Here is a 25,053-nt window from a genome sequence, read left to right as displayed (position 1 = left end):
TGATGATTAAACTATTATTTGATAAATTTAAGTGATTAAAATAAAAAATTTTAAAAAAATTGGTGATAAAAAAGATAATTAATATATACATAAGGTATAATTAGTACATACATAAAGTGCAATTAATATGTTGTGATCCATACTTTTAATCCAAAAGACATTCCTATTAAATAAAATAAAATTCTTACTTATAAATCTAAGGCTCGTTTCATCTCTTATCTCATTCAATTTCATCATTCCATCTATTATTAATGTAGCATTTTTTATATTTTACCCTATTCTACTGTGTGACGATCTAATGAATAATTAGATAAGTTATGATAACTCTCGTCATGAATGCACATTTCCAATTCAAAAAGCATGTTTATAAAATGGATGAAGGTACTAATTTATAAGTTTAAAATTTATTTAATTTTTTATCGATGTGAAATCCGTTATAAATACATGTTAATATATTCATAAAGTTTAACCAAAATAATGTTAATATTTAAATTGTTGTTGAATCAAATATTATATTTTTACAGTTAAGTGATTAAAATAAAAAATTTAAAAAAAATTTAGTGATCAAAAAGATAATTTACCATAAAAAAATACATGGATAATGTTCAATCCATATATACACAAATGTATAGCTAATACATGCATAAATTAAATTTAATATATCATGAGCTCACACTTTCAACTCAAAATATATATTTATTAGGTGTAAGAAGATTATTGCTTATAAAGTTAAAACTCGTTATATCATTTATTAATGTGAGATTAATATATTTTATTTTATATAATCGTGTATTGATTTGATGAAGAATTAAATAAATCGTGATATTACCTGTTATAAGTTTAAATTTTTCATCCTAAAAAAATTTATAAAATAAAATAAATTATTTATAACTTTAAAAATTATTTTATTTTTAATAACGTGAGATCCCTAGTAAATACACGGTAATATATACCTAAAGTTTAACCAACTTTATAAGATTGTTCAGTCACAAGGTACAACATTTACATGCAAAGGATTCAATTAATAGTTGGACACGAAAATTGCCTAACAGGCGCAATTGACTGATTGGGACATGAAGGGTCCCACCGAATGCTACTGTTGTTGGATTCGAGATGCGTATCTATGAAGGACTGATACAGTCCCAACCACAGAAGCGTAGCCCACGCCGCACCATGCAACAGAGGCTTCCCCTCTCGGCAACGCAACAGCTGCACATTGGAGGCAGTGGGGACAGGGTCAAGGAAAAAGGCGGGCGCTGTATCAAACTAGAAAAGCATCGGAAGCCTTCAACTCCAGGACAATCGGACGCGTGGCGACACTTCATTCATTTAAATGTAGATTCTTTCCATTCGTTGATCGCCATCTGGCAACTGTTCGTCAGCACGAATGTAACATATCAAAACATCTAAGATTCTGTTCTGTGCAATCGCTCATGGTTTTTAACTGAAGAAAAATATACAGAGAAAGAGAGAGAGAGAGGTTTACTGAAACCGCAGCCATCGGTTAGGGTCGGGGGAGAGAAAAAGGCATTTGAAATCGATGTCGTCTCGTCCATTCGACGACGATGGCTACATAGGCTACGACCCTCGCCTCGCTTCCCAGCGATTCGAGTCGTACTCAAACTTCGAAACCGACTCGGTCAAGGACTCGGTTGCTGATTCCCCTCCGATGTTCAACAATCAATCATACGGTACTGGAGATGACGTCTTCGTATCTCAACCGATGCCGGAAACACCTTCTCCACCGCCGATCTACGGTAGTGGTGGCGGATACTCTGCTTTCTCATCGGAGCAGAACGGGAAGGGATTCAACGGAGAGTTTGGAGGACTGGATGGTCCGATCCTGCCTCCACCTGCAGATGTGGAGGCAGAGGAAGGCTTTGCTTTGAGAGAGTGGCGCAGGTAAGCTTACGAGTAACTCTGTCGAACTTCGTTTCTGTTGATTGACACATATATCAAATTTTGAGAAATATTGAGCAAATTTCTGTAATATTCAGAATTTAAAAGGCTCATATATATAAATTGCTATTAGCTCTTCCTTTTTTTGGTAGAATCTGAGTTGATGAAGTGTCTGGAAGTTGATTTCTAATGATCTAACGGTTTAAATTGAATCTATGGATTGGCAGACAGAACGCGATTCAGCTAGAGGAGAAGGAGAAGAAAGAGAAGGAGATGTTGGAGCAAATCATAAAGGAAGCAGACGAGTACAAAGTTGAATTCTATAGGAAGAGAAGCACTGCTGTTGAAAATAACAAAGCCTCCAACAGGGAGAAGGAGAAGGTGATGGATCAATCACAATTTCTTATACTATGTTTTATATTGTATAAAAAGTTTAAAGGACTACCATATTTTTTGCCCATCACTTTCATCTCGTGAAAATTGGTGTTGTAATTTAAGCAGAAGCAAATGTTTATGGTCTCTTAAACAGTCGATTTTGTGATCCGATTTATGGTCTCTTAAGCAAAAGTTTAATGTTTATAGATTTATTATGTTAACAAGATTGTTTCTTGAGTATAATTCTACTTACGTGGAGAAAGATCAATATGGATTTTATTAAGGAACTTGATTTCCTAAGAAAATTGGTCTGGGATTATTAACTGATACCAGAGCTGGTTCTGAAGGTGACAGGACAAAAAGTGTGATTAGTGTGTGTATGTTACCTTAAAGTTGACATGAATTTAGTGTGTGTATGTTACCTTAAAGTTGACAAGAATTTATCCTGCGTTTCGTTATCGGACACAGAGTTGTTGAAATTGCTTTAGCATTGACTAAGTTGGAGGTGTTGTGAATCTCCTTCTTCTTGGTAGTTGACTTGTCATAGTTTATTATGTGAACATGCATTGTCATAATAGTTGACTTCTTGGTACCAAATAAATGATATGTGCAATTGCTGTTCAGCTCTACTCTGAAAGAAAAGGTGCAGTGCAGTGTCAAGCCTATATGGGCTGGAGCTAATTCTGAAGGTCATGGGATGAAGAGTGTGAATATTACCTTAAAGTTAACATGAGGTTGTGATGTGTTTCATTATCCTACATGGAGTTGGTGAATTTGCTTTAGCATTGACTAAGTGTTGCTGCTTATTGTGAAATCCATTCTTCTTGGTAGTTGACTTGTCATAGTATATTATGTGAACATGCATTGTCATAGTAGTTGACTTCTTGGCACCAAATAAAATGATATGCTCAATTGCTGTTTCAGCTCTACTCCGAAAGAAAAGGTGTAGTGCAGTGTTCATGGTCATAGCTGTTTACATTGTGGGACGGTTTTATGTTGAGTGTCAAGCCAGTGACTGACATCGAGATTACATGTATTGGATTGTCTATGACAGTTATTCTTGGCAAGCCGGGAGAAGTTCCATGCTGAAGCTGAGAAAAACTACTGGAAGGCAATTGCAGAACTTATCCCACATGAGGTGCCAGCTATAGAGAAGAGGGGGAAGAAAGATAAAGAGAAGAAACCTTCCATTGTTGTGATCCAGGGACCTAAACCTGGGAAGCCAACTGATCTCTCAAGAATGCGTCAGATACTTGTCAAGCTAAAGCACAATCCCCCTCCCCACATGAAGCCCAAACCGCCACCACCAGCAGAAGCCAAGAAAGATGCTAAAACCGGTACTCCTGCTCCCCCTGTGGCCCCTGGTGCTGGTCCCAGTGCTGCTCCCCCCAAGACAGCAGCTGCAACTACTCCCAAGACCGTTGCTGCTGCTTGAGAATGAAGCTGCTGAGTATCCATGTGACAAGTAAATTAGTGTGATTAAACTACTTTTTTGTATAATCCTCTACTTTCTGTTCGAAGGTTCTTCTGGTTGCCGGTGTTCTGTGTTGGTTTGTCTTTATGAATCAAAACCTCTTTGTTTTTGGGCCCTGGAGATATATCTTGTCTAAGTTATCTTCTTGCCTTGGGCCTACTTCTTGTCTAATTGTCTAGTCTAGGTTCATATTGGTTTACTTTGAGGTCTCAGCTAGTGTTCCTTTGGGCAGGGATGCAGAAGTTTCCTGCCCTTGGATATTAGTTTTCAATCCAGTGGGCTCAACCAGATGGCCCGCCTTGTTCGTTTCGGAAAGAATAGCCTCCTGCATTGCGGCCCGTCTTTGCTGAGCCCGGACAAGCTGGGCGCAGTTACCGCCGCATCTCGGAGGAAACAAGGAGTCTCAGGTAAAATATAGACCGGTAAATGCCATCTGATGGCGGCGCTTTCCATCCATAAAATTATCACATTTTCTTATTTATTAAACGGAGAAGGGATATATGCACAGGTTGGAGCAAGTTCATAATTATTACAGTTGAATTAGGCAATTCTTTCTCGACACGGTTATATGGCTAAATATTAATACGACATTGTTAATTAAACGAGTCAAATTTTAAATATATATATATATAGATATGCTTATTATATATATTATGCGATACGATAAGATTAACATATTTATTAAATAAGTTTAATCAAATTTAATACCTTCACATTATTATGATATCAAACTCATTTAAACATAATTAATTTATTTAAATGTATATTATAAATAAATTAATCAGATGATATTATACAAATTAATACGATAACACAATTAATTAAATAAATTAAATTATCATATTTGAGTTCAGTTGATTTAATTTGTTTAAGATATGATATTATCATATTTTAAATGCGATAACACCATTAACATTTGCAGCACGATAATCTTAAATTCAAACTAGATCAACTCAATAACGAACTTCAATTGGGTACATTAATTTCTCACCAATTACACAAATGGGTCTATGGACATGGAATCAACCTTTGAACTTCTGGACACAACTGCTGGTATTTTAAAAAAATGAGAGAAAAAAAAATTGACTAACAATGATCTGTAGTGTACCACTATCTCGTGTAAATCAAATGGAATGGTCAGGGCAGTAAAACTGTAAGAAAGATCAGGCAACCAGCCAGTGCATCACCTAGGAAGCATCTCTGTTATACTGTGAGAACTATAAATGTTGGTTGAGGAAGAAGGATCAGCCGATTGCTTGCCTTTGGTCTTTGAAAAAGATGATGTCCCCGAGCCACTAGCCCCCAAGTGCCGAGAGGTTGGACCCTTGTAAACACCTGGCTTAGTCAGTATCTTCTCATTGAGATGCACATCTTTGGAAAGCATCTCGACCACTTGCTTCATGGTTGGTCTTTGGTGTGCAGTTGCTTGGGTGCAGAACAGGGCCACCTTGATAAACCTCATCACCTCACCTTGTGGATAGTTAGTCAGCTCTGGATCAACAATGTCTAGGAGCCTTTCTTCTTCTTTGAGTTTCCATGTCTGCAAACAGCAGCATTTCTAGTTTCTGTCAGCACAAGTTCAGTTTCCATTCCCTTAAAAGTAATGGGAAAAAGGTTTTGAAAGATACCCATTCAACCAGAAGCATCAATTCCACTCCAAATGCTGCCTTGCTACTACTTCTGCCACTGATTAATTCAAGCACAAGCACCCCAAAACTGTATACATCTGCCTTCTTGGTTAGCTGTCCTAAAAGGGCGTACTCCGGAGCCAAGTATCCGCTGCAGAAACATAAGATTATAAGTGAGATGCAATGACAGAAATAGAAGAAAATGCAATAGAAGGCAAAGGACACGAAAGAAAATCATGAGAAAGATTCCATGTTGTAGGTCTGAGTAAGCCTTTTACGTGAGAGTTCCATATCGTTTATCTTTTTAGTTCTATGCTTGCTAATGTTGAAACAGAGAATTTGCAGATGCTAAAAAGATGGTTTTGTAAGGCATGAATCCTTCAAACCTCATGAATTTAAACAGTTTAGGCAGTTCATAATCAAAGGATGAAATGCAATGAGAATCAAGCTTACACTGTTCCTGCTACTCGAGTACTGACATGAGTGACATTTTCCGGGAAAAGCTTAGCTAGCCCGAAATCCCCAATTTTAGGCTGAAAATTTCCATCTAGAAGTATATTACTAGCTTTAATATCCCTGTGGACGATATGGGGTACAGCTTCGTAATGAAGAAATGCAAGACCAGAAGCTGTACCCAAGCATATAGCAGCTCTCTTAGGCCAATCCAGAGCAATGTATTTACTTCTCGAACCTGAAAAATTATGATTTCTAGACATTAGCACACCCTGAAAGCTTGAAACCTATCTACATTTTTGTCTCTTAAGTAGAATGCATTGGATAGACATAAGACAAAAGTAGAAGGCATAGGAGTTATATGGTTACCAAGTAAAACACTGGCAAGGCTGTTATTCTCCAGATACTCGTAAACCAATATCCGATGATTGTCATCAACGCAACAGCCAATTAGTTCAACAAGGTTTGGATGTCGTATGTTTGATATCATATCGATCTCTGTCACGAATTCACGCAATCCTTGTTTAGACTCTGCAGAGAGAGTCTTGATGGCTACCTGAGTACCATCCCTCAAAACTCCCTGCAATCAATCACAAAAGGCAAAGTCTTAGTACTATTATTTGCCTACTAAATCCAACATGGCATTGACACAGGATTCCAGTACGCATACAGAAACCAGAAAATCTGCTCTCTCTCTCTCTCTCACACACACACACACACACACACACAAACTCATGCGAAAACACCCAGCAGACACATATGCTCTCTTCCAAAGGATTGAACAGCTACTGTAAAGACATCAAAACTAAAGAATGGCCATTTCGCTTTACCCTATAGACAACTCCAAAACCACCTCCACCGATTCTGTTTGATGGATGGAAATCTGATGTTGCTGATCTCAATGAATTATACGAAAAGAGCCTTATATTGTCGGTAGCAAACTCTAGCCATGCACAAATACAACAAACACATGAGCATATGAGAACCTTCTCAGGTACTACATCATACAAAAATATCCAATAGAAAACTAAAAGTAGAACCATCTGACAGCACCCTGTGCTTCAAACAGAAAAATAAATCAGGAAAGCACGAGGAACTCATTAGAGAAAAATAAATGAATCTACTGTAGGCTAGACCCGAAACACAGCAAAAGAGAGCAAGCCAATGTTGAGTTTTTCCAGAAGTTCTTTGTTCTTCCAAATGTTTTTGATATATCAGGTACTCATTCTACTGATATACAGCCTAACAATGTGCTCTTTCCTTTGTAATTCTTTTACAGAAACAACCAAAACCAATGTCGGTAGTAGGAATTTCAAAGATATATAGAAAAAGAAGCCACAAAACTATAATTAACACATATTTCACTACCAAGCAGACCCACATTTTCTTTCCAGGCATTAACAACCTGCATTGCCTACGTATGTTCAACTAGTTGTCTTGTTGGTTAAAGTAAGTGGATCAAGAGCTTAAACAAAGCAACAGAGCTTTACACAAATGCAGTTCAAAGGTGATTACAGAATTGCCTTCCTATAAAATTCTTACAACTTTGATTATCTAAATAAAAAAGAAGCAGAAAACAACAAAAGAAACAAACCCATAAATAAATCAACTGAATTAGACTTAAATTCTTACCTTGAGCTTGTTTCTGGTCATGACTATTCCTTCCCTTGAACAGTTCAAACAAACCAAAACACCTACAACTCATGGCAAACACAGATACCAAATCAAGATCTTGGAGCTACACACCTGAACCCATATAAACTAGATCTCTTATTCAACCCTGAAAACACCAAGCCAAAGACTTGTTAATTGTCTCATAAAGCAAAAAGAAGCAATATTGAAGGCAACAAAGTACCCAACAGAACCAGTTAAATGAAACAGAACAAAAAGATCAGCTAGTTAAATTCACCAACCTAGCAAACCTAGAGTGTTAAGATTCAGTAAAACCTTCTCAGAATCTACAAATCCTAACCTGAGTTCCCAGGTGTTTGTATGCTGAAAAGATATGGTTTGGTTGAAGAAAATTCAGAAAGAAAGCCCCTCGAAGGATGGTGGAGCACACAGAATTGGGAAACAAGAAGATCCATTTAGCATCAAAGGGTAGACGAAATGTGTTGTAAAATTTGACTAGGAATTGATAAATAAGAGGAAGCAAAGAGTTGGCCATTAACAGAAAGGAGTGAAAGAGATACTGAAAGTGACAACCTGGGGTTAGATTTTCTTAACTAGGGCAAAGACACGATAGCCAAAAAGCCTTGTTTACACTTTGATGATAAGAGGAGTTGGTGGGTTTGATAGGCAGTGACTTTTGCCTGTAATAAACTAAAGGAGTTTTCATTACTGTTTATGGCTACTTGCATTTCTCCATTTAGATGGGGAAATGTTTTTGTTGACTTGTACGATTGCTTTCTTCAACCATTCAAACTCCTTTTGCAAAAAATATATATATATATAAATTTTCTCTACAACTAAAACAAAGAAAAGCATTGCCCCGAAGTTCCATTTTCCAAAAAGATTTGGCCTTGATCATAGTAATTTAAGGTCAAATAAAGAACTTGTCTATGGATTTGACATTGCCTCTGACTGCAATCATGGTCCACAAGACCCTGGACGGTGGACTTTCATGTATTTGGAAGCAAATGCAAGCAGCATCAAGGTTTCGGTTTCAATTTTCATAAGTCATTGGAGTCCTAGAAAATCAAGCACAGTTCCACAATTTGTCATGTCATAATGAAACGACTTTTGACATTTATTAATCGGCAAGTGAGATGGATTCTTGCTTGTTTTTTCTGCGCCTACTTCTTACAGCGAGTCCTTGGGTCAACTTGCGTAGTAAGCCTGCTTGAAACTGTTTGCCTTGGAAGTCTACAATTTTGACTTGAGACAATAGATCCCGGAGGGTGTCACTAGGAAATTTCCACTGTTGAAATCATCCTCAAAGTCTCCTTACTTAACTTGAAAAAGAAAAAGAAAAGAAAAAGACAAGTAGATAATATCTTATTAGAGTTATACTATGATTCTGTCAGTTAATTAAAATAGAGTAGGAATGGGATTATCGATTAACCTTATATATATATCTTATTTATCGATTCTCTGTTAACTTATTCAGTTAATTTCTCTTCTTAGAGCAAATGTCGAAGCTAACTCCAAACAAAGCAAACGGTCTTGACATGGAGAATCATTCATGGGGCCAAAATCTGCAAGAGGTGACTGTTAGCATCCCAGTTTCTCAGGGAACCAGATCAAGGGACGTTATCTGCGATATAAAGAAGAAGTATCTGAAGATTGAGTTAAAGGGTCAGGCTCCGATTCTTGACGGGGAGTTGTTCGGGACCGTGAAACCCGATGAATGTTACTGGAGCTTGGAGGACCAAAGCATGATCTCTGTGTTTCTGACCAAGTGTGATAAGTCCAACTGGTGGAAATCCTTGTTGAAGGGAGGTCCCGAGATTGATACTCAGAAGGCAGAACCTGAGCCGAGCAAGTTGTCGGATTTGGACTTTGAAACGAGGTCAGCTGTCGAGAAGATGATGTTTGATCAGAGACAGAAACAGTTGGGGCTTCCCACCAGCCAGGAGATCGAGAACCAAGAGATGCTCAAGAAATTCATGGCTCAGAATCCCAATTTCGACTTCTCCAATGCAAAGATGATGTAAAGCCAATAAGATTAGCTTTAGGGTTATTATTAATTAATTAGAGTTAGACTATTAATATAAATAAGATTAAGATTAATTCTTTTTTTATCTTTTATTTATTTATTTACTTAATATAAACAGTTGTGCCGTTTATGCTCCATCATCGAAAATTACAAGGCTTGAAGGAAGCACTCTGCTTTGTCTTTTTGACTTAATTACTAATTTTTTATTTTTTTAATTCATTTATTTTATGTGAAAAAAAATTATATTTTTTATTATACTCAAAACCCATAATTTTTATAAAAAATTAATAACCGTTCAGTTCAATTTTGACTTATATACTAATTTTTTTAAATTATTTTATTTTATGTGAAAAAATTCATACTTTATTGTCATACTGAAAGCTTGATATTTTTATAAAAAATTAATAACCTTTCAATTCAATTTCAATTAATATTTTTATAGATATTTCCAATATCACGTCATATATCATATAAATCAGTAAAATCAATGGATTAATAATTTAAATAAAAAATTAATGGATCAAAAATGTAAATTTACATTGAATTTGACGGTTCCTAATTTTGCGTTAAAATTAAAAGTTCGTGTAAATACGAACTAAAAAATAACAATTTTTTTAATAATTAATATAGTCTAATTTTTTTTAATATATAGGCCTTGTCTTTTAATGCCTCCATAGTTTTATTTGTGCTTGTCTAGCTAAATGGTAAAATCAAGAGGCAGAAAACTCTGGTTTTAGGGTATTTTCTGTAGTTTGAGGAAGGCAGGGAGCAGTTCCAAAACTTCCATTTCCAGGAATTACAGTTTAATCATAAAGAGTTTCTTGTTTCCCAAGATCTAACTCATTCTTACACATTAATATACTGGAGGATTGATTGCCTACAAGAGCTAACAGATTACAGAAATTTGAAATGTGGCTTACCAATCACCTTCTTTCGAGAAACAGGTTGTTTCTTAATCATCGTGCTGACTGAGCTTTCGCGTAGGAATATGATGAGCTTGTAAATCGATATATATTTTTGGAATGGAAAGTCTGCTGGTCAGCTAGCGCGCTGGCTGGCTGGTGGGAGAGGAGTTTCCTCTCTCGCTACTGAGATCGTTGTATTCCATTTCAATCCCATCAATGCAGAATGAATTATTGTTGACACTTGGCTCAGAGCTAGCATTGCTGCTTGTGGCAAGAGGAGAATCAGAAACACTTACAGTCCTGCTCTTTGTGGATCCTGATCTCACACTATATATGGAGGAAGCTGGAACGTTTGTCATAAGAGGACGCTGGTTGCCTGGAATACTTCGCCTGATATCCTGCACGAGAAAAGATCCGGAAATTATTAATGATAGTTAAATACCGAACAAGAACAGTACTCGATTATTAGAGCATGCCACGGTGAGGGAGTATCAACAAGCTTCTAGGTATGATTCAAGTTAGCAGAATGAGGCGATGTAAAGAAAGAGATGTATACCATGTGTCTCAGAGCCATATCCAGAGACTTCTTCGAGAGTGTTCTTCCAAAGCCTGAGCTGTCAAGGGAAGCAGATAATTTTGCAGTAGGGTTATTACGAGGATTGTCATCTTGTTTTGGGGGTACCAGTTTCCTCATATTTACCACTCTCTCAACCATCTTTGTTCCTATCACTACTGGACTGTCATTGTCACTACCATTAGTATCTGCTCTACGAGCAGAACGAATGGAGCTCCCATTACCACAAACACTGCCACTTGATGCCCTACTTCTAGCAGGAGAGCAGGACTGACGTCTTGGTCTTCCATTAGAACTGGCCTCAACAGAAGCTGACCTGGTGCCACCTGCTGCTGGCCTCCCCCGTGTGGCTGAAGCTGGTCTTTCTGGCAATGATGTCCTTAAATTTGGTGGGGTATCAAGTGAAAAACCAGGCATCTCAGACGGTTTCCAAGGCCTAGACTTTACTGTTGGAGATGTGCCTCGTGATGGTACTGAATTTTTTGATGTAGTGGGAGCTGATTTTGTTGCAGAAGACATAGGGGGGGCGGATTTCATAACTGAAGAAGTAAGGGGAGCTGATCTCGGTACTGAAGAAGTTGTGGGAGCTGATCTCGTTACTGAAGACGATCGACCAGTAGGTGCAGATGCAATAGGAGTACTAGATGAGGTAGCTGGTCGACGGGTTGGTGTAGCCGATCTTGATGTTGACTTGGAAGCTGGCAATGAGGGTCTAGCAGTTGGTGTAGAAGAACGTGCTGTGGATCTAGTTGGAGTTGAGGATCTTGCTGTAGAAGCAGCGGGTTTTGTGGAAGGCAAGGTGGCTCGTGATGTAGGTGTAGAAGATCTCGTAGGCTTGGTTGCTGTGGGTAGAGTGGGCCGGCCAGTAGGTGTTGCAGGTCTACTAGCAGATTTTGGACCCCCTGAAGATGATGGCCTTTTATTAAGATTTGTGGAAGAGTTTAGTCCGGCTGACAAAGTTTGTTGCTTTGGTGCTAGAGTGCTCTTTGAAGCAGGTTCCTCCCGGTGATTTGCCAGCTGAAACCCCAAGGCAAAATAAATTTGCAAGATATGACAATAGGGCAGTAACAAAAATCTCTTAAGAACCAGAGAGCAAATATTTTCAGCAAACTGTCATAACTTGACAACCGGATAAAGCTGAAACAATACATGCCAAAGAGATCTAATACTCCCAGTATAACATGATTGAAACTGAAATCTCTATTACAACTTAAGTTTGGCAATCTGCACAGGCTGATCACAGCAGAAGAAAAGGGTGGAAAGCATCCAGAACTCAAGTCACATAAGAGTTCTTACCCTTGTTTTCAGAGCAGTAGGGCGAGCATTAGACATCCCAATCTGGCTCATTAGAGTCTTCTGCGACTCCATCTCCAAAGAGGGAAATAGTGGTGTACCAGGTGGAGTAAGAAGCCTGAAGGCAGAAGATATCTCCCGTTAATACAGAGCAAAGAAACAATTTTATTGTTGAATCACATCATCATGATCGATCTGAATTCAATGTGTAACAATCAGGAAATGTCAATTATCACTCAGGTATGCATCACTGTTGGTTTGCTGTCAAAGCAACAAATAATTACTCAGTTTTGAAAAAATACAAAAGCTTTTCCATTTTTGGAAAAAAATAAGATCTTTAACAAATCATATGCTAACGGTGATAGTAGCCAAAACAAACGTTATCTAAATGCAAGTATAGAAAGAAAAATCCCATTTAGAACTACTAGTGACAACATCCTACATATGGCACAAAATTATATTGAGAGAAAGGTAGCAGAGGGACCCTTAGAATTATTAATATTGCTGAAGCAGCAAACTTAATAGAAGCATTATGCCATATCCTTCTACAAAAAACTCAAGCCATTGGGTTTTGAGACAAATACCATATCCAAACTTTGAACTATCACAACTTTTCATCTGCTATATGACCGATCAGAACACTCTAAAACAAAAAGCAAGTAATAAATTTTAATTCTTCATTTAAAACAAAATGTCAAAATAAAAATTTTGCAAAAAGCAACTTAATGCTTTGTTTTAAAAGGTTCCAAATGATGTCAAGTTCTTCTCTTTATGGCTTAATTGGTACCCACACCTCTCCCTCTTAAAAGGGAAGCTTTTAGATCAAATCATTGTTACTTACACGACTAAAACCTTAAACTAAAAAGTTGCTCACACAAACTTCATCCTTTTTTTTCATTTTTTTTTGAAAGTATCCTTTTTGTTCATTTAAAAAACTGAAAAAGGGAAATTTGCTAAGCACGTAGATTCCATTGACCAAAACTCAGAGCTCCTTACTTATAGTAACCTATAAACAACCAAAACAGAGATCGATCTTAAATTCTCAAGCTAAAAGGGAAAAGGAAAAATCCAATTAGAAATCAATGGATCGCTGAATCCTGTTGAAAAAATCAACAAAAACACAGAGAAAGAAGTGGAGATATCTTCAGCATTTACCAATCATAATCTGACTTTTCATTCTCCGAATTCAAAAAAATATCAGCTGCAGTCTTCCGTACCGGCACAGCCGATACTATCTTCGATATCGGAGAACCGCCGCCGCCGTTTCCGTTGACGTTGACGTTAGATCCTACACAAACAATCAGTTAAGAAGCTACAAGGAAGAACCTTAAGAAGAAAAAAAAAAACGAAAGTCCGTAACGTTTTTACCTAGAGGAGCATTGAGTTGTTCCGAGTTGTGAAGCGAGAGAAGATTGTTGTTCTTCTCTTTCTCCTTCTCTCGTCTCCGCATTTCCAGGAACAAAGCCAGCTCCTCGTCTCTCTCTTTCATCACCATTTTCCGATCTCTCAATAAAACCGATCAAAGCACACCAAAATCTATCTCTTTCAGATCCAAAACCAAGCTTTCAAAGCTACAAAAATGGAACCAAAAATCCAAAAAAAAAAAAAAAGAAAAAAAAACAAAGGTTGGTTCAACGAAGCTGGAGGATCTTATTAGTTTTTACAACCTCATTTCCGTGTGAAAGAGGGAAATGTTCAATCTTTCAGAGAAGAGAACTTTTTTCCTCTTTTTTTATTTGAATTAAAAATTATTTTTTTGAATGATCTGACAGGGAACAGGTGTGAGTGTTAGTTCAGAGGAAATTTGAAAAAAACTGAGGGAAGAAGGGACGAAACGAAGCATTGCCACCAGGGTGTTGCTCTTGCAGTTGTTTATATCAATAAGTCATTATCATTAGGATAATAACCAAAATGCCATTTACCATGGATGGGCCCTTTTGATCTTGATGTAATATATTAGATATTAATAATTGAAACTCATTTTTCTTTATTAATTTTGATTAATTATTTCGATTTAAATAGGATATTTTTTATAGATTTTTTTAAAAATATATTATTGATGATCAATTTTTAATTAATATTTTTATAAATAAGTAGAATTATTACATTTAACACGTTTAATGGATATGAATAATTAATATTTTATTAAATAAATCAAATTAAATTTTGTATGACACAATAGATCTATTTAGATACAATTAATCTGATTAAATGAGTATTATAAACGTATCATATTATAGAAATTAATATAATAATGTGATTAATTAAATAAGTAAATCTATTTAAAACACGAGACATTCTATACAAAATTGTTAGATTTTATTTAAATGTCACGAGGAAAATAGTTTCGATTAGGGTAATGAGTAATGAGTGGCAATTTCGTAGTTAGATTGTAAAACCATGTCTACTTATAAAATAATATTGAAGAAAACATTCTTGAGGGCAACACATGGTGGACGACTGACTTTTTAACATATTAAGCTAAATTCCGCCGCGACACACCGGATCCTTCCCTTTGCAGTTTCAATTCAAAAGCTCGGGTCGGGCATTCAAAAGCTGAGATTTAAACGAGGCTGTTGGATTTCTCGAGATGAACGATACTGAATCGGACGGCCCTGATTGAATGAAAGGGGGGTTAAACCCTGGAACACAGGACAATGGGCCTCGTGAATCGAGCGGTTTAAACTCCGCGCCTGCATGCATTTTTATTTCTGGGCCCCAATCAATCCACGAAAAAAAAAAAAAAACTTTTTCGTTGCTATTTTTTGGAAATTTGGAAAGGGACAATCCAAACGTTTGAAAATGTTTGTTCATTTTTTAAGTATTTAATTATTCACCGATTCGGATCTTTTCATTAAATAATGACATAATATTTGAAAAAATTTGAATTTATTTTTATTTTTCATTACATCTAATAAAATTTTTATAATTTTATTTTAAATTAAATAATCAAAATATAATACCATTTTATATCATACGATATTAACATATTATAATAAATAATAATATAATTATATAATATTTTTATTTTAACTTTTTATATTTAATATTTTTGATAAAATACTGTAATTTAATACTAGTTGGTAGTAGGCTAGTATTAAAAAGATGAATTAAGAGGGAGCAAGGTTCCAATAATGTTGAACGAACGACAATGCAAATATGATTTGAAGCTAAAAACCTAAATGCTGATGCTTCTAACATTGCAATTGGGGGACCTACTAGAATTGGCAGACTTCATCTGCTGAGTCTCCTCTCCTGACGTGCCAAGCCGAAGCCTCCGGGGGAACAGTATCATAAGGAAAGAAAAAACAAAAAGCAGAAGACCTTATTTCGAGCCGCAATTAAAGAGCAAAATTGATGATAACTGATGTTGAAACGAAGCATTTGCTTTGTCCCTATCTATCACTTTGATTTGATATTCATGTTTACTCATGTAATACGACACAATTAAAATACGTAAACACGAAATTAAATCTTTTTATCACTAGTCAATAGAAATATCATCGAACAATTTTGGACATAATACATTGCGGAATTTATCGTAGTTGAATTCATGATAAATGTCTAGACACGACATGATTAAGATATTCAAACATGAAATCCCTTACTGATTACATGGACAAAATACCCTAATCGAATGATCTCAAGATGAGATTTAGAGCTGCAGAAAGCAATTGAGGGTAACTGGGAACTGGGGAATAAGCCAATTTGGCGGTCTCAAATCCTTTTGAGTCCCACATCTGTTTCTTTCCCCATATCATTTCAGGCCCCATCTTAAGAGATTCATAATTCATCTCATCTCCTTCCTTGTTTCAGGTGTAATGAATTTATACAAAGCTTAGCTGCACATGGGTCACGTGCCTTCCACTCTTTTTTTGATTGATTTTTTCTGGGGTCTAGAGTTTTCCATGATTGAATGGTCGGTGTCAGAGGACTGCAGGTGGAAGGATGTTCATGAATGCAAAGCACATTCATACAAGCTTTGACAAATTAATCCCATCTGGGCCAGGGTCACACATGAACTTAAATCCTACCTATATCTAGTCCTAAGGATGAAGGTTTTGTCTATATTAATCAAGCTTAGAAAAAGTACCGCAAATCAAGATGATATGCTGGTTGAAGAGATTTACTGAATCAAACAATATCATTACCAAGATATTCTTAATTAAAGACATTAAAATGGGTCAAGCCTACCTAATCCACCATGGCCAAAGAATTTGGATCCTTCAGGTTGCCCAGCCTAAGCCTGTTATTGGGCCGATAGAACCATGATTCAACCTCAGAGCAACAAAATTTTTGATTAACATGCTGCCATCAATCAAAAGGGGAACAAAAGAAATTAAGGCAATGCCTCCAAAAACCAGCATTTCAAGAAGTGGATAGAAGTATGATGTAGCTGCAAATATAGAGCATGGTGTTATCTCCCGTGTGTAATGTGCAAGACTTGCATGAAGATGTCATTAGCGAACAGTAAAAGCAACCCGGACTTTGAAGAACGGAATCATTCTAATAATACTATTGGCAAAGAATGTTCTGTAACAGAAAAAATAATTCCAATTTAAGAGCCTAAATAGCAGGCCAACAAGCACATGAGATGCAGAGAATGTACAATTAAAACATTTGATCAAATGGCAAACTGAATTGCAATCAAGCATCATCAGCATCACTTCCACCAACCATAGCTTCCTGACTCACCAAGTAATTGCTTCCATCAGGGCCCAACACCTTAAACCTGCTCCACGGTTAAATATACATTTGAGAACATTGAAATATTACATGCAACTGAAAGAAACAGTGATATGGCACCTCTCAAGAATGAATTTTCCCTCTTTGTACTTCTGTAACTTCTCATGTGCAGCCTCCTACAATCAGTCACACTGTTAGGAAAGGGAGATAAGTTCTAAGAAATTAACTCATGCAACTAAGCCTTGTAAAGAAATCAAACCAGCAAAAACTCAATTTCAAAACTACTACTTACGTATTTCCATCCCACAATCGAGCCACACCCAACACAGAATATATCAACAACAGTGTGCATTCCAGTCATCATCATGCGCTCTTCTTTCTCTCCTACTGTGATATTCACACTGTGATGCATTAAGAAAGAAAATATGTTATTTGAACCATTCATATCTGCAGAATGCATATGACATAAGTAATGGAGCATGCCCTTAGACTCTCAATTCTATCGCAAAAAAAATAGTCATTTTGCATTCACCTATCCCGTGGTTATTCTTGCACAATTAGTATACTTCATTTATAATTTAGAATATGCAGAAAGAGGGGAACATATGGAAAGGGAACGACTGATTAATTGATTCTGGCTGTCTGTTTTCCTTTGGCCTGTTCTAGAATAGAGGGTAGTTGATTAGTTTAGATTGTTGACTTCTTACTTGCTTCTTTAGTAGAAATAAGATGATCTCATTCATTTCTTCTATGCAAATAAATAAAAAGGAAGGAAATGGACATACCATACCACAAAAAACACCTCACAAATGCATAGCTTTCAATTCATTGATTGCAATAAGAGACCATATATAGTAGTATTAGTAGAAAAACTCGTATGTGCATAATTTTTGAATAGAAAAGAATATTTCTAGGCAACGCTCTATGGAGACAAAAATTGGCTTTATAAAGTACATGACGAGGAAATACTTACACCTTATCAAAGAGATAAGCCTTTCCATGCCTGCAGTGGAAAGACTGAAACACAGGTAAAGGCTGGGTTAGTATATCTCTGTGTTGCTGAACAATACCTGATATAATGGAGGTCAACGAAAAACATGGCTATGGTGAAGTGATAGATAAGGCAGAGAATCCATTCCAATAACAGAAAGGAAAGGTCTATTGACAATCTCCCCCAACTTTCATATCCTTTTTTCCATCGATCAAGCAACAAAATGGCTTGATAAAAATCAGAAACATATGTATGTCCATGTATGATGATAGTTAAGTATATTCTATGGACATTCGAAACAAGTCAGACTGTATCTAAAATAAAATCAATGTTAATAGTCAGCAAACAAAGGATGAGGTGATTCTAAAACAAATAAAAATCTAAAATCAAACACGATAGACTGATGTATGAGCTGCTTATTCTCCTTCTTCCTTTTGTCTCAAATTTTTTATGTTCAAATTTACAACACCGCACAAAATCTTAGATGTAAAATCGAATAAACTCCAATTCAATCAGCCAAGTTGCTATTTAAGAACTACTCCGTAATCAAAAAGAGAAATGAAGTTACATACGAGAAAGTTATTTTCTAGCACCAATTTAAAAGCCCCATAAAATCAAAAGAGCTTGCTAAAAACAGTCACCGTCATTAAGACAGACGTGACCCTCCTTAGGCTTCCTCCCATCACAATGACTCCATCCATCAAAGTTCTAAGCAAATATTAATTCCATAGCAACACACATAATTGCAAAACAAAGAGAAATCACACTGAATGCTATGTGGGCAATATTAGTGCGCATTTCTCCCATGAAAAATCATCAAAGAGAAACAGCATGAGGCATCGCAACCCCTAGGAAAAACTTCAACGACCACAAATTACAGAGCCATCAACCTGTTTCATTTTTAAATTCTTAACATGAAAAATACAGCCGTGATGCAGCCTTGAATGGTTGTTCAAATCGTTTTCACTCGTTTTTGGTTCCATTTGTCACAGATTTATCAATTCCCATATCCCAAAAGAACCTCCCAAGGAACGCAGGATCAAAAGTAACCCCATAGAGACACTAATGCATTCACAAAAAGCGGAACAAAGGATTTTACAAACAATCTACAAAAAAGAGGACCTTAGAGATAATGTCAGCGAGGAGAGCAAGATGGGTTTGGCAGTGCTTGCAGCTATAAACGCTTCCCTCGAGAGTGATCACGAACAGCCTTCCCATTCTGTTTTCTTTCTACTAAACCTTCCAAAAACCAAAAAACCCACAAAAAAAAAAAGCAAATAAATAACTGAAAAAGAAAAGAAAAAAAAAAGATTGATGGAAAATGGATCGAGAAAGAAACCAAAGATGAAGGGAAAAGTAATGGCGGACGTGGTGCGTTGGAAAGCGTTTGGGTGCTGATTGTCACAGAGTGTCAAAGAGAAATCTAATTGTGACATTTGAGCCAATGGTGCACCGGTTTGCCCTTTATATATATATATATATATATAGACACATACATCCATATTCCCGCAAAATAATGGATTGTTAAGCGTAATTACAATCTACTAATATCTGATATCTTAAATTCAAAAAAGGGTCCATTTCAATTAATAATTTCAATATTGAACTCAAAAGTCTTATTGTGACAGTGAATTTACTTATAATTAATTAATTTTATAGTTATCCAATTTTTTTTAGTATAAATTCAAATACTTTACTTAAATTTCAATAGTTTTCATAAGATGTAACACTTTATGTGACTCGAATTATTAATTATTTCATTCCTTATGAAATGGTAAAGTCATGATAACAAAATTATTATTCAAAATCTTGACACGTTATTTGATATCCAATTATTCATTACTTTAAAAATTTCACATGATATTTGATTTTTTCATTTACTTTATGTCAAAATTCAAAATATTCAAAATTCAAATAACATATGTTCACTGGTTGTGAAATTATAATAATAGTAAAATATTTCTTCAATATTAGAAAAGCATGCGTGACACATACTTAAATGAAATGGTAATAGATTTACCATTCGAATCTTATTGCATGACTCGATATCCAAATATCTGTTAATTCAAAACATCGTCCCTCGAAAAATAGCATGGTGCAATTTTTACTTCATTTAAATGCAAGGGAATTATGGCATTATTGATAAAAAATCATAGCAAAGCAAATCACTGCATGATAAGATTCTCAAAAGAAAATACTTTTTATTTAACCTAGATCATCATCCAGAGCTTCCTATGACCTGTCTTCTTCACCAAACTATGAATGAGTTGTGGCTAAAAACATAACATGATTAAACATGGCATCCCACAGTTGGACTCTAGCACTTGAGCAAGCCTCTCATCATCTTAGTCTCTGCTGAATCTTAATAGATTAAGCTTATAAATCTAAATCCTTCAACACCAATTTGCATGTGATATTGTCCATTGTTAAACAAGAATAAATGATGAAGGTAGAATACCAAAGAGATCACCGAATGCGAAAAATTGCATGGAAACACTTGTATAACTGTCCATGAAAAAATTGTGGTTCAGATGCAATTAGGAGGAAGAAACTCTGTGTTGAGGAGCTTTTCTCTCGACGCTGCCTACTCTGTGCGGAGGCCACAGAATGTGGACGACCCTTCCATTAACCAAACCCAAAGGAACCTACAAAAGATAGCTCATTCAAGTTTAAAGCTCATAGCAATGGAAATAAAAAAGAGTCAACAAAGTGATCTTCACTGCATTTTATTTAGTTACAAGATAAAAGAAATCATTCTTGAAAGAAACTTCACAAGGAAAAAGTTTCAACAACAAAATATTATCAGAAGAATTAGGAGAAACAAAAAGATTAAATTACAATGAACTTCAAGCTATCTAATCATGGTGGGGCAACTTACAGGGCCAAAAGACCTCGAGTCCATGCTTGAAGCTGAATTGTCTCCCTCAACCCAACAATGTCCTTCTGGAACCTTCACGACATCGTAATGAGTCCCAACCCAATCACCTGGTAAGCCAATAATTCTCTTTACATGTTTCTCCTTGTGATCATATGGAGAGCTGCAAAAAGGTTGCAGCCAAAGCGATATCAGATTTCAGTAATAAGACCATTTATGAACAGTACTGAGCATTTAAAAGATGAGTCTCATTTAAATTGATTGAGGAAACAGGGGATTGCATGTAGGAACATGAAATCCAAGTTTCGTCGAAATCCTTATGGAGCAACAAAAGAAATTACTCGACTACTTAATCTCTCTCCCTCTAAGCTCAGCAAAATGTGATTATTACTCTATCAATATCTCTAGTGTCTCCTTGATTTTCTGGTTTAATGAGAAGAAGTCCATGAAACAACATACTAGAGTTCGGTTCCATAATGAAGAAGAGCTTGATAGTAGCTTTCTTTGGTTAAGTAAGAAAACTTTATTCCTAAACCAACAGTGATGAAACACAATAATGGCACACAGAAGCCAAGAATGAAAAACCAACCCCAAATCTTGCTTCATTCACGAGGTGCCTGCATTGGGCTTAACACGAAATTGAGACAGTATATAAGCAATATCAACACAAACAATTACCTGAAAACTACCACATCGCCATGTGAAAATTTGTATTTTTGAAGGCAAAACTTCTCCACCAGAACATAGTCATCTGCAGCCAAAGATATGATTAGTAGCTACTGAAAGAATCAACAGTGATGCAAAACACTTCTTTCAACTCTCTCAAAGTATTACCACTCAATGAACCAAACAAGGTATTGGTTTTGGGATTAAACGTGGGAGACATTGAGCCACCCCGGACTGACACTATACTGGCAAATCGATCTGAAACTGTAAGCGAGACAAGCCCAACCGTGAAACACTTCTTTGCGACATTCCATAAAACACTAGGGGTTCCCATGTCCAAGTTTCCGACAACAGATGCATGTCAGGTGAAATATGGAACCATCTGCATTCACAACTGACAATCAGAACCAAAAAAAACTTCAATATTTTCCTCTAGATTAGCAATAAAAGTTAAATCCCAATCAATGTTCAATAGTAACACGATGTAAAAACTTCACAAACCACGCAATTTCGAAAATAAAAAAGACATACAACATCTGGGTATCCCAGAAACTCCCTTAAATTGAGAATGACGACATGAACAAAACAATTAAACAACGAAACACACACAATCAGGCCATCTGCCTTGAATTCCAAGCTACAACACTCCCAATATTGGATTATGCAAAAAATTGAACATCTTACTTGCTGTGGGAGCTGCATAAAGGGAAATTCATAAACGCAGTTACCAAGGTAAGAGCATTAAGAAATCATGGAAGGAAGAACTCAGTTACCTGGAGAGCAAGAGAAGCAATGGGGTGAAAGGAAAGGCAGGCGCGAGAAAAGCTTTGGGGTCTTTTGCTTATTTTGATTCTTATTGCTTGCGGTCGTCGCTCTGTAGCTCGGCAGTTGACGTCAAGAACTGCTAATAAAGGAAAGAAATAGCCCCGTCAGCAAAAAAGCAGAGTCATATGGTCCATTTGGTCAAGTAAAAAAAAGGGGATTTGAGGTTGAACAAAAATTAATTTAATATTCCATTTATTTCATATATAATAAAAATAATATGATATAAAAGCTCGATTAATTAAGCTGTTCGAATTTGCTAAATTTGAATAAAATTATTTGATCAACGTTTAATTCTTTGTTTGATATCCCCTTTATAATTTTACATTTAGTGTTTATGAAAACATAAGGTAAAATTGTCGAAAATGGTACCAAAGGAAAGATCAATTGGGCAGACAAATAATCAAACTCAACTCAGTTGAATAAACTTAGTTACCCCCAGTTCATCAAATCAAGTTTTTAATTCAATTAAATAAAATTAAAAGGAAAATTCCTAGCAGAAGTTCTGTTTCTGCCATAATCAGGCAAAATGAGCTTTTGGGTGTACTTAATCTGGCCCTGGTCCAACTTCTTCTGTGCCCTTTGCTGCTGTTAAAGGATAAGATGATATGGAACAGGGAACACACTCTGACAAGCTTTGTTCTTGTTCAATCAAGTTTCTTTTTCGGATAAATGGCAGAATCAAGAAATTTTCCAGTTTTGGCAGAGAATGGCATTGGCTAGCTTTTGCTTCTGATGAAAAGTTTTCCAGCTTAAACCTGACCGTATCTACCCTGTCTGGTCTGAAAGGAACAATAGGCTGCAATGGGAGCCAAACCCGCTTGGCCGAAGAAAAAGCTGAGTGCTACTAAGCGATGGAAATGATTGTTTCTCTATGCCCTTTTGTTTACTCTGTTCATAATGAAAGCCAGCCTCTGTTCATTTTGATGAATAAATCTGCATTTTCAACATACATACTTGCAATTTTGAAGGGATTGGTTGGTGTGTGTCTTGATTAACATAGAAGTAGAAGATTTGTTGTAACCAGACAATTTGAGCTAGTAGCATTCTCTGCTGGAAACAGTCGGGAAAGTTATAAATTTTTTACAGCATAGAAGGCACATACAAATAGTACATCTAGCAAAATTCTACTCAAGCAAAGGAATCTTTTTAAGAGGTGAAGGTGTCAATGATGGTTGTGTGAAGAGGGTCACTCAAGTGGGTAGCCCAGTTGTTGAGAGGACCTTTGCCTGTTGCAGCAGCTTGGACTGCAAAGCCCAGGAAAGCAACCATGGCAAGGCGTGCATGCTTGATCTCAGCCAGTTGAAGGGTGGCTTTCTTCTCTGGGTCAGAGGCCAAGCCAAGAGGGTCAAAGAACTTTCCCCCGGGGTACAGCCTCTTCTCAGGGTCAAGCTCTGCGTTCCTTTGGAATTCAATGTATCCGATCAGCAAGACTTCGATCCAAATCAATGTTGAAATGTTGAACGGAAGGGGTTGGCCTAGGTAAGATGACCCCTCAACCAGCTCTACCTGAAATAACCAGACAGTTTATGTTATTCCCTCTGAAAGCAACTTACATTGGCCATGCCGAGTTTCAAACAAGTAAATCTGCTCTAATTTACTAATTCCTCATCAGATAAATGTGCAGAATGACTTCCTTTCTCAAATCCAGAAGGATCAAGACAATAACTACATTTTACCCTGAAAAGGTTTCTCATCAAACAAGTTTCTATTCCCATATGCTACTCAGTTTCAAGTTTCAACAATATTTCTAATGAATCCATCAACAAAAGGCATCGAAAATTAAGCTTGGCAGCCTTTCTACTATATCTTAACGTTAATTAGCACTCAAAACAGATCATGTCTCAATCATGCAGCAAAAGGATGGTTTCTAAAAGCATTTCAGGGCAGCAGGTAAGTAAACTAACCTTGCCTGCGTCTTGCCAGGTAACTCCAGTGAGCCATTCAACAGTAAGCGCACCAAGAGTAGCCAACATGGCCCACCTCCCATGAATCAGCTCACACTCACGGAACCTCTGCAGACCAAACACCTCGCTGTACGGCTGAAACGGTGTCGCCTTCACGTCTGAAACCTCTGTCCTGGTCCCAATGATCTCACCCGCCACATTCTTTGCCAGGTTCTGGTCCAAAGAATCCAGTTCATATTGCAAGTACTCTGCAGGCTTCCCCAAGCCAAAAGGGTCAAACCCGTAGTCACCAACCAAGCTTCCGTCTAGCCACTCGGGTGCCACAGCTCCCGGATACCATAAAGGGCGATCGGAGGTTGGTTTCGACACTTTCCTGGCAGCTTTCTTGCGGCCTAAGCCGAACCTGGCCACGACTCTCCCTGAGCTAGTGTAGACGTCAGGGAGGCGGGTGCCCATGAAGGATGATGTAGCTGCGGCAGCGGCGGTGGCAGCCATGGTTTAAGGGGAAGACTAACGGTGAAGTGATGGAAAGGGAAATGGGATATCGTTGAGAGTCTTTTGGAGTGTGACCTTTCGCCCAGTTTGTGTTATAATAAAGGAAAGTGCTTGATCAAGGTTTTCATGGTTCTATCCATGAAGGAAGATGGTGAGCGTCGGATGAAGAAGCGTATCCATCTAACGAATGAGGAAGTATAGGCCTTATCCCTGCCTTATCTGCTTGTGGGGTCTTGAGATTTTGACTGTTTTGCTCTTCCGCCGGGCTTGTGGAGCTGCTGTCTATGTGGCAAGTGGGGCACCGTCGGTGTTTTTTGCTCTGATCTTTTTTGTGGCTGATGTTGCTTGGAGA

At 36.9% G+C, this 25,053-nt stretch overlaps 7 protein-coding genes across 10 annotated transcripts; 2 read left to right on the top strand and 5 right to left on the bottom strand.

The window, feature by feature from the left end:
* The first annotated feature begins 1,287 nt into the window (after positions 1 to 1,287).
* Positions 1,288 to 3,894, top strand: LOC18597561 (clathrin light chain 2-like). Its single transcript, XM_018121771.2, has 3 exons — positions 1,288 to 1,902; positions 2,127 to 2,280; positions 3,329 to 3,894. The coding sequence occupies exons 1-3, from the start codon at positions 1,541 to 1,543 to the stop codon at positions 3,707 to 3,709; spliced, it is 897 nt and encodes a 298-aa protein (XP_017977260.2). The 5' UTR covers positions 1,288 to 1,540; the 3' UTR covers positions 3,710 to 3,894.
* Positions 3,895 to 4,680: 786 nt separating this feature from the next.
* LOC18597560 (Protein kinase superfamily protein) lies at positions 4,681 to 8,195 on the bottom strand. 3 transcript variants are annotated; one of them, XM_018121768.2, is made up of 7 exons: positions 7,743 to 8,195; positions 7,462 to 7,609; positions 6,660 to 6,772; positions 6,199 to 6,409; positions 5,830 to 6,067; positions 5,377 to 5,527; positions 4,681 to 5,288 (listed from the first exon to the last, which is right to left on the bottom strand). In XM_018121768.2, exons 2-7 carry the CDS (start codon positions 7,532 to 7,534, stop codon positions 4,932 to 4,934), a joined length of 1,143 nt encoding a protein of 380 aa, XP_017977257.1. In that variant the 5' UTR covers positions 7,535 to 7,609; positions 7,743 to 8,195; the 3' UTR covers positions 4,681 to 4,931. The 3 variants fall into 3 exon arrangements, with proteins under 3 accessions (XP_017977257.1, XP_088662420.1, XP_088662421.1); XM_088806294.1 differs by having other exon boundaries at positions 7,802 to 8,195; XM_088806295.1 differs by lacking the exon at positions 6,660 to 6,772 and having other exon boundaries at positions 7,802 to 8,191.
* A 644-nt stretch (positions 8,196 to 8,839) lies between these two features.
* LOC18597559 (protein BOBBER 1-like) lies at positions 8,840 to 9,621 on the top strand. The gene has a single exon (XM_007026675.3). It carries the CDS (start codon positions 8,961 to 8,963, stop codon positions 9,483 to 9,485), a length of 525 nt encoding a protein of 174 aa, XP_007026737.3. The 5' UTR covers positions 8,840 to 8,960; the 3' UTR covers positions 9,486 to 9,621.
* Positions 9,622 to 10,203: 582 nt separating this feature from the next.
* Positions 10,204 to 13,882, bottom strand: LOC18597558 (uncharacterized). Its single transcript, XM_007026674.3, has 5 exons — positions 13,628 to 13,882; positions 13,415 to 13,547; positions 12,263 to 12,377; positions 10,949 to 11,983; positions 10,204 to 10,790 (listed from the first exon to the last, which is right to left on the bottom strand). The coding sequence occupies exons 1-5, from the start codon at positions 13,752 to 13,754 to the stop codon at positions 10,530 to 10,532; spliced, it is 1,671 nt and encodes a 556-aa protein (XP_007026736.3). The 5' UTR covers positions 13,755 to 13,882; the 3' UTR covers positions 10,204 to 10,529.
* Positions 13,883 to 16,746: 2,864 nt separating this feature from the next.
* Positions 16,747 to 19,163, bottom strand: LOC18597557 (protein yippee-like). Its single transcript, XM_018121591.2, has 5 exons — positions 19,059 to 19,163; positions 17,919 to 17,962; positions 17,238 to 17,346; positions 17,066 to 17,121; positions 16,747 to 16,991 (listed from the first exon to the last, which is right to left on the bottom strand). The coding sequence occupies exons 1-5, from the start codon at positions 19,152 to 19,154 to the stop codon at positions 16,907 to 16,909; spliced, it is 390 nt and encodes a 129-aa protein (XP_017977080.2). The 5' UTR covers positions 19,155 to 19,163; the 3' UTR covers positions 16,747 to 16,906.
* A 954-nt stretch (positions 19,164 to 20,117) lies between these two features.
* Positions 20,118 to 22,410, bottom strand: LOC18597556 (Peptidase S24/S26A/S26B/S26C family protein). Of its 2 annotated transcripts, none has more exons than XM_007026668.3 (5): positions 22,251 to 22,410; positions 21,646 to 21,859; positions 21,490 to 21,562; positions 20,815 to 20,974; positions 20,118 to 20,581 (listed from the first exon to the last, which is right to left on the bottom strand). In XM_007026668.3, exons 2-5 carry the CDS (start codon positions 21,809 to 21,811, stop codon positions 20,474 to 20,476), a joined length of 507 nt encoding a protein of 168 aa, XP_007026730.3. In that variant the 5' UTR covers positions 21,812 to 21,859; positions 22,251 to 22,410; the 3' UTR covers positions 20,118 to 20,473. The 2 variants fall into 2 exon arrangements, with proteins under 2 accessions (XP_007026730.3, XP_088662378.1); XM_088806252.1 differs by having other exon boundaries at positions 21,646 to 21,871; positions 22,251 to 22,409.
* A 902-nt stretch (positions 22,411 to 23,312) lies between these two features.
* Positions 23,313 to 24,793, bottom strand: LHCB4.1 (light harvesting complex photosystem II). Its single transcript, XM_007026667.3, has 2 exons — positions 24,207 to 24,793; positions 23,313 to 23,808 (listed from the first exon to the last, which is right to left on the bottom strand). Exons 1-2 carry the CDS (start codon positions 24,699 to 24,701, stop codon positions 23,449 to 23,451), a joined length of 855 nt encoding a protein of 284 aa, XP_007026729.1. The 5' UTR covers positions 24,702 to 24,793; the 3' UTR covers positions 23,313 to 23,448.
* Positions 24,794 to 25,053: the final 260 nt, after the last annotated feature.

Source organism: Theobroma cacao, chromosome 5 (assembly GCF_053813885.1).
Source record: "Theobroma cacao isolate CCN51 chromosome 5, ASM5381388v1, whole genome shotgun sequence".
In the NCBI taxonomy this organism is placed as follows: Eukaryota; Viridiplantae; Streptophyta; class Magnoliopsida; order Malvales; family Malvaceae; genus Theobroma; species Theobroma cacao.
This window is presented reverse-complemented; position numbering and strand designations above follow the sequence as displayed.

Excerpts from the sequence above, each read along its gene's own strand:
- LOC18597561 (XM_018121771.2), top strand. The coding sequence starts at position 1,541 with ATGTCGTCTCGTCCATTCGACGACGATGGCTACATAGGCTACGACCCT. Across the intron at positions 1,903-2,126 it reads GCTTTGAGAGAGTGGCGCAG|ACAGAACGCGATTCAGCTAG; the intron begins GTAAGCTTACGA and ends ATGGATTGGCAG. Across the intron at positions 2,281-3,328 it reads CCAACAGGGAGAAGGAGAAG|TTATTCTTGGCAAGCCGGGA; the intron begins GTGATGGATCAA and ends TGTCTATGACAG.
- LOC18597560 (XM_018121768.2), bottom strand. The coding sequence starts at position 7,534 with ATGAGTTGTAGGTGTTTTGGTTTGTTTGAACTGTTCAAGGGAAGGAAT. Across the intron at positions 6,410-6,659 it reads GTTTTGGAGTTGTCTATAGG|GGAGTTTTGAGGGATGGTAC; the intron begins GTAAAGCGAAAT and ends GATTGATTGCAG. Across the intron at positions 5,289-5,376 it reads TGATGCTTCTGGTTGAATGG|ACATGGAAACTCAAAGAAGA; the intron begins GTATCTTTCAAA and ends TGCTGTTTGCAG.
- LOC18597559 (XM_007026675.3), top strand. The coding sequence starts at position 8,961 with ATGTCGAAGCTAACTCCAAACAAAGCAAACGGTCTTGACATGGAGAAT.
- LOC18597558 (XM_007026674.3), bottom strand. The coding sequence starts at position 13,754 with ATGGTGATGAAAGAGAGAGACGAGGAGCTGGCTTTGTTCCTGGAAATG. Across the intron at positions 11,984-12,262 it reads CTACTGCTCTGAAAACAAGG|CTGGCAAATCACCGGGAGGA; the intron begins GTAAGAACTCTT and ends TTGGGGTTTCAG. Across the intron at positions 10,791-10,948 it reads ATATGGCTCTGAGACACATG|GATATCAGGCGAAGTATTCC; the intron begins GTATACATCTCT and ends TTTCTCGTGCAG.
- LOC18597557 (XM_018121591.2), bottom strand. The coding sequence starts at position 19,154 with ATGGGAAGGCTGTTCGTGATCACTCTCGAGGGAAGCGTTTATAGCTGC. Across the intron at positions 17,347-17,918 it reads GCTTATCTCTTTGATAAGGT|TGTGAATATCACAGTAGGAG; the intron begins GTAAGTATTTCC and ends AATGCATCACAG. Across the intron at positions 16,992-17,065 it reads GGAAAATTCATTCTTGAGAG|GTTTAAGGTGTTGGGCCCTG; the intron begins GTGCCATATCAC and ends ACCGTGGAGCAG.
- LOC18597556 (XM_007026668.3), bottom strand. The coding sequence starts at position 21,811 with ATGGGAACCCCTAGTGTTTTATGGAATGTCGCAAAGAAGTGTTTCACG. Across the intron at positions 21,563-21,645 it reads CTTGTTTGGTTCATTGAGTG|ATGACTATGTTCTGGTGGAG; the intron begins GTAATACTTTGA and ends CTTTGGCTGCAG. Across the intron at positions 20,582-20,814 it reads ACTCGAGGTCTTTTGGCCCT|GTTCCTTTGGGTTTGGTTAA; the intron begins GTAAGTTGCCCC and ends TATCTTTTGTAG.
- LHCB4.1 (XM_007026667.3), bottom strand. The coding sequence starts at position 24,701 with ATGGCTGCCACCGCCGCTGCCGCAGCTACATCATCCTTCATGGGCACC. Across the intron at positions 23,809-24,206 it reads CCTGGCAAGACGCAGGCAAG|GTAGAGCTGGTTGAGGGGTC; the intron begins GTTAGTTTACTT and ends TGGTTATTTCAG.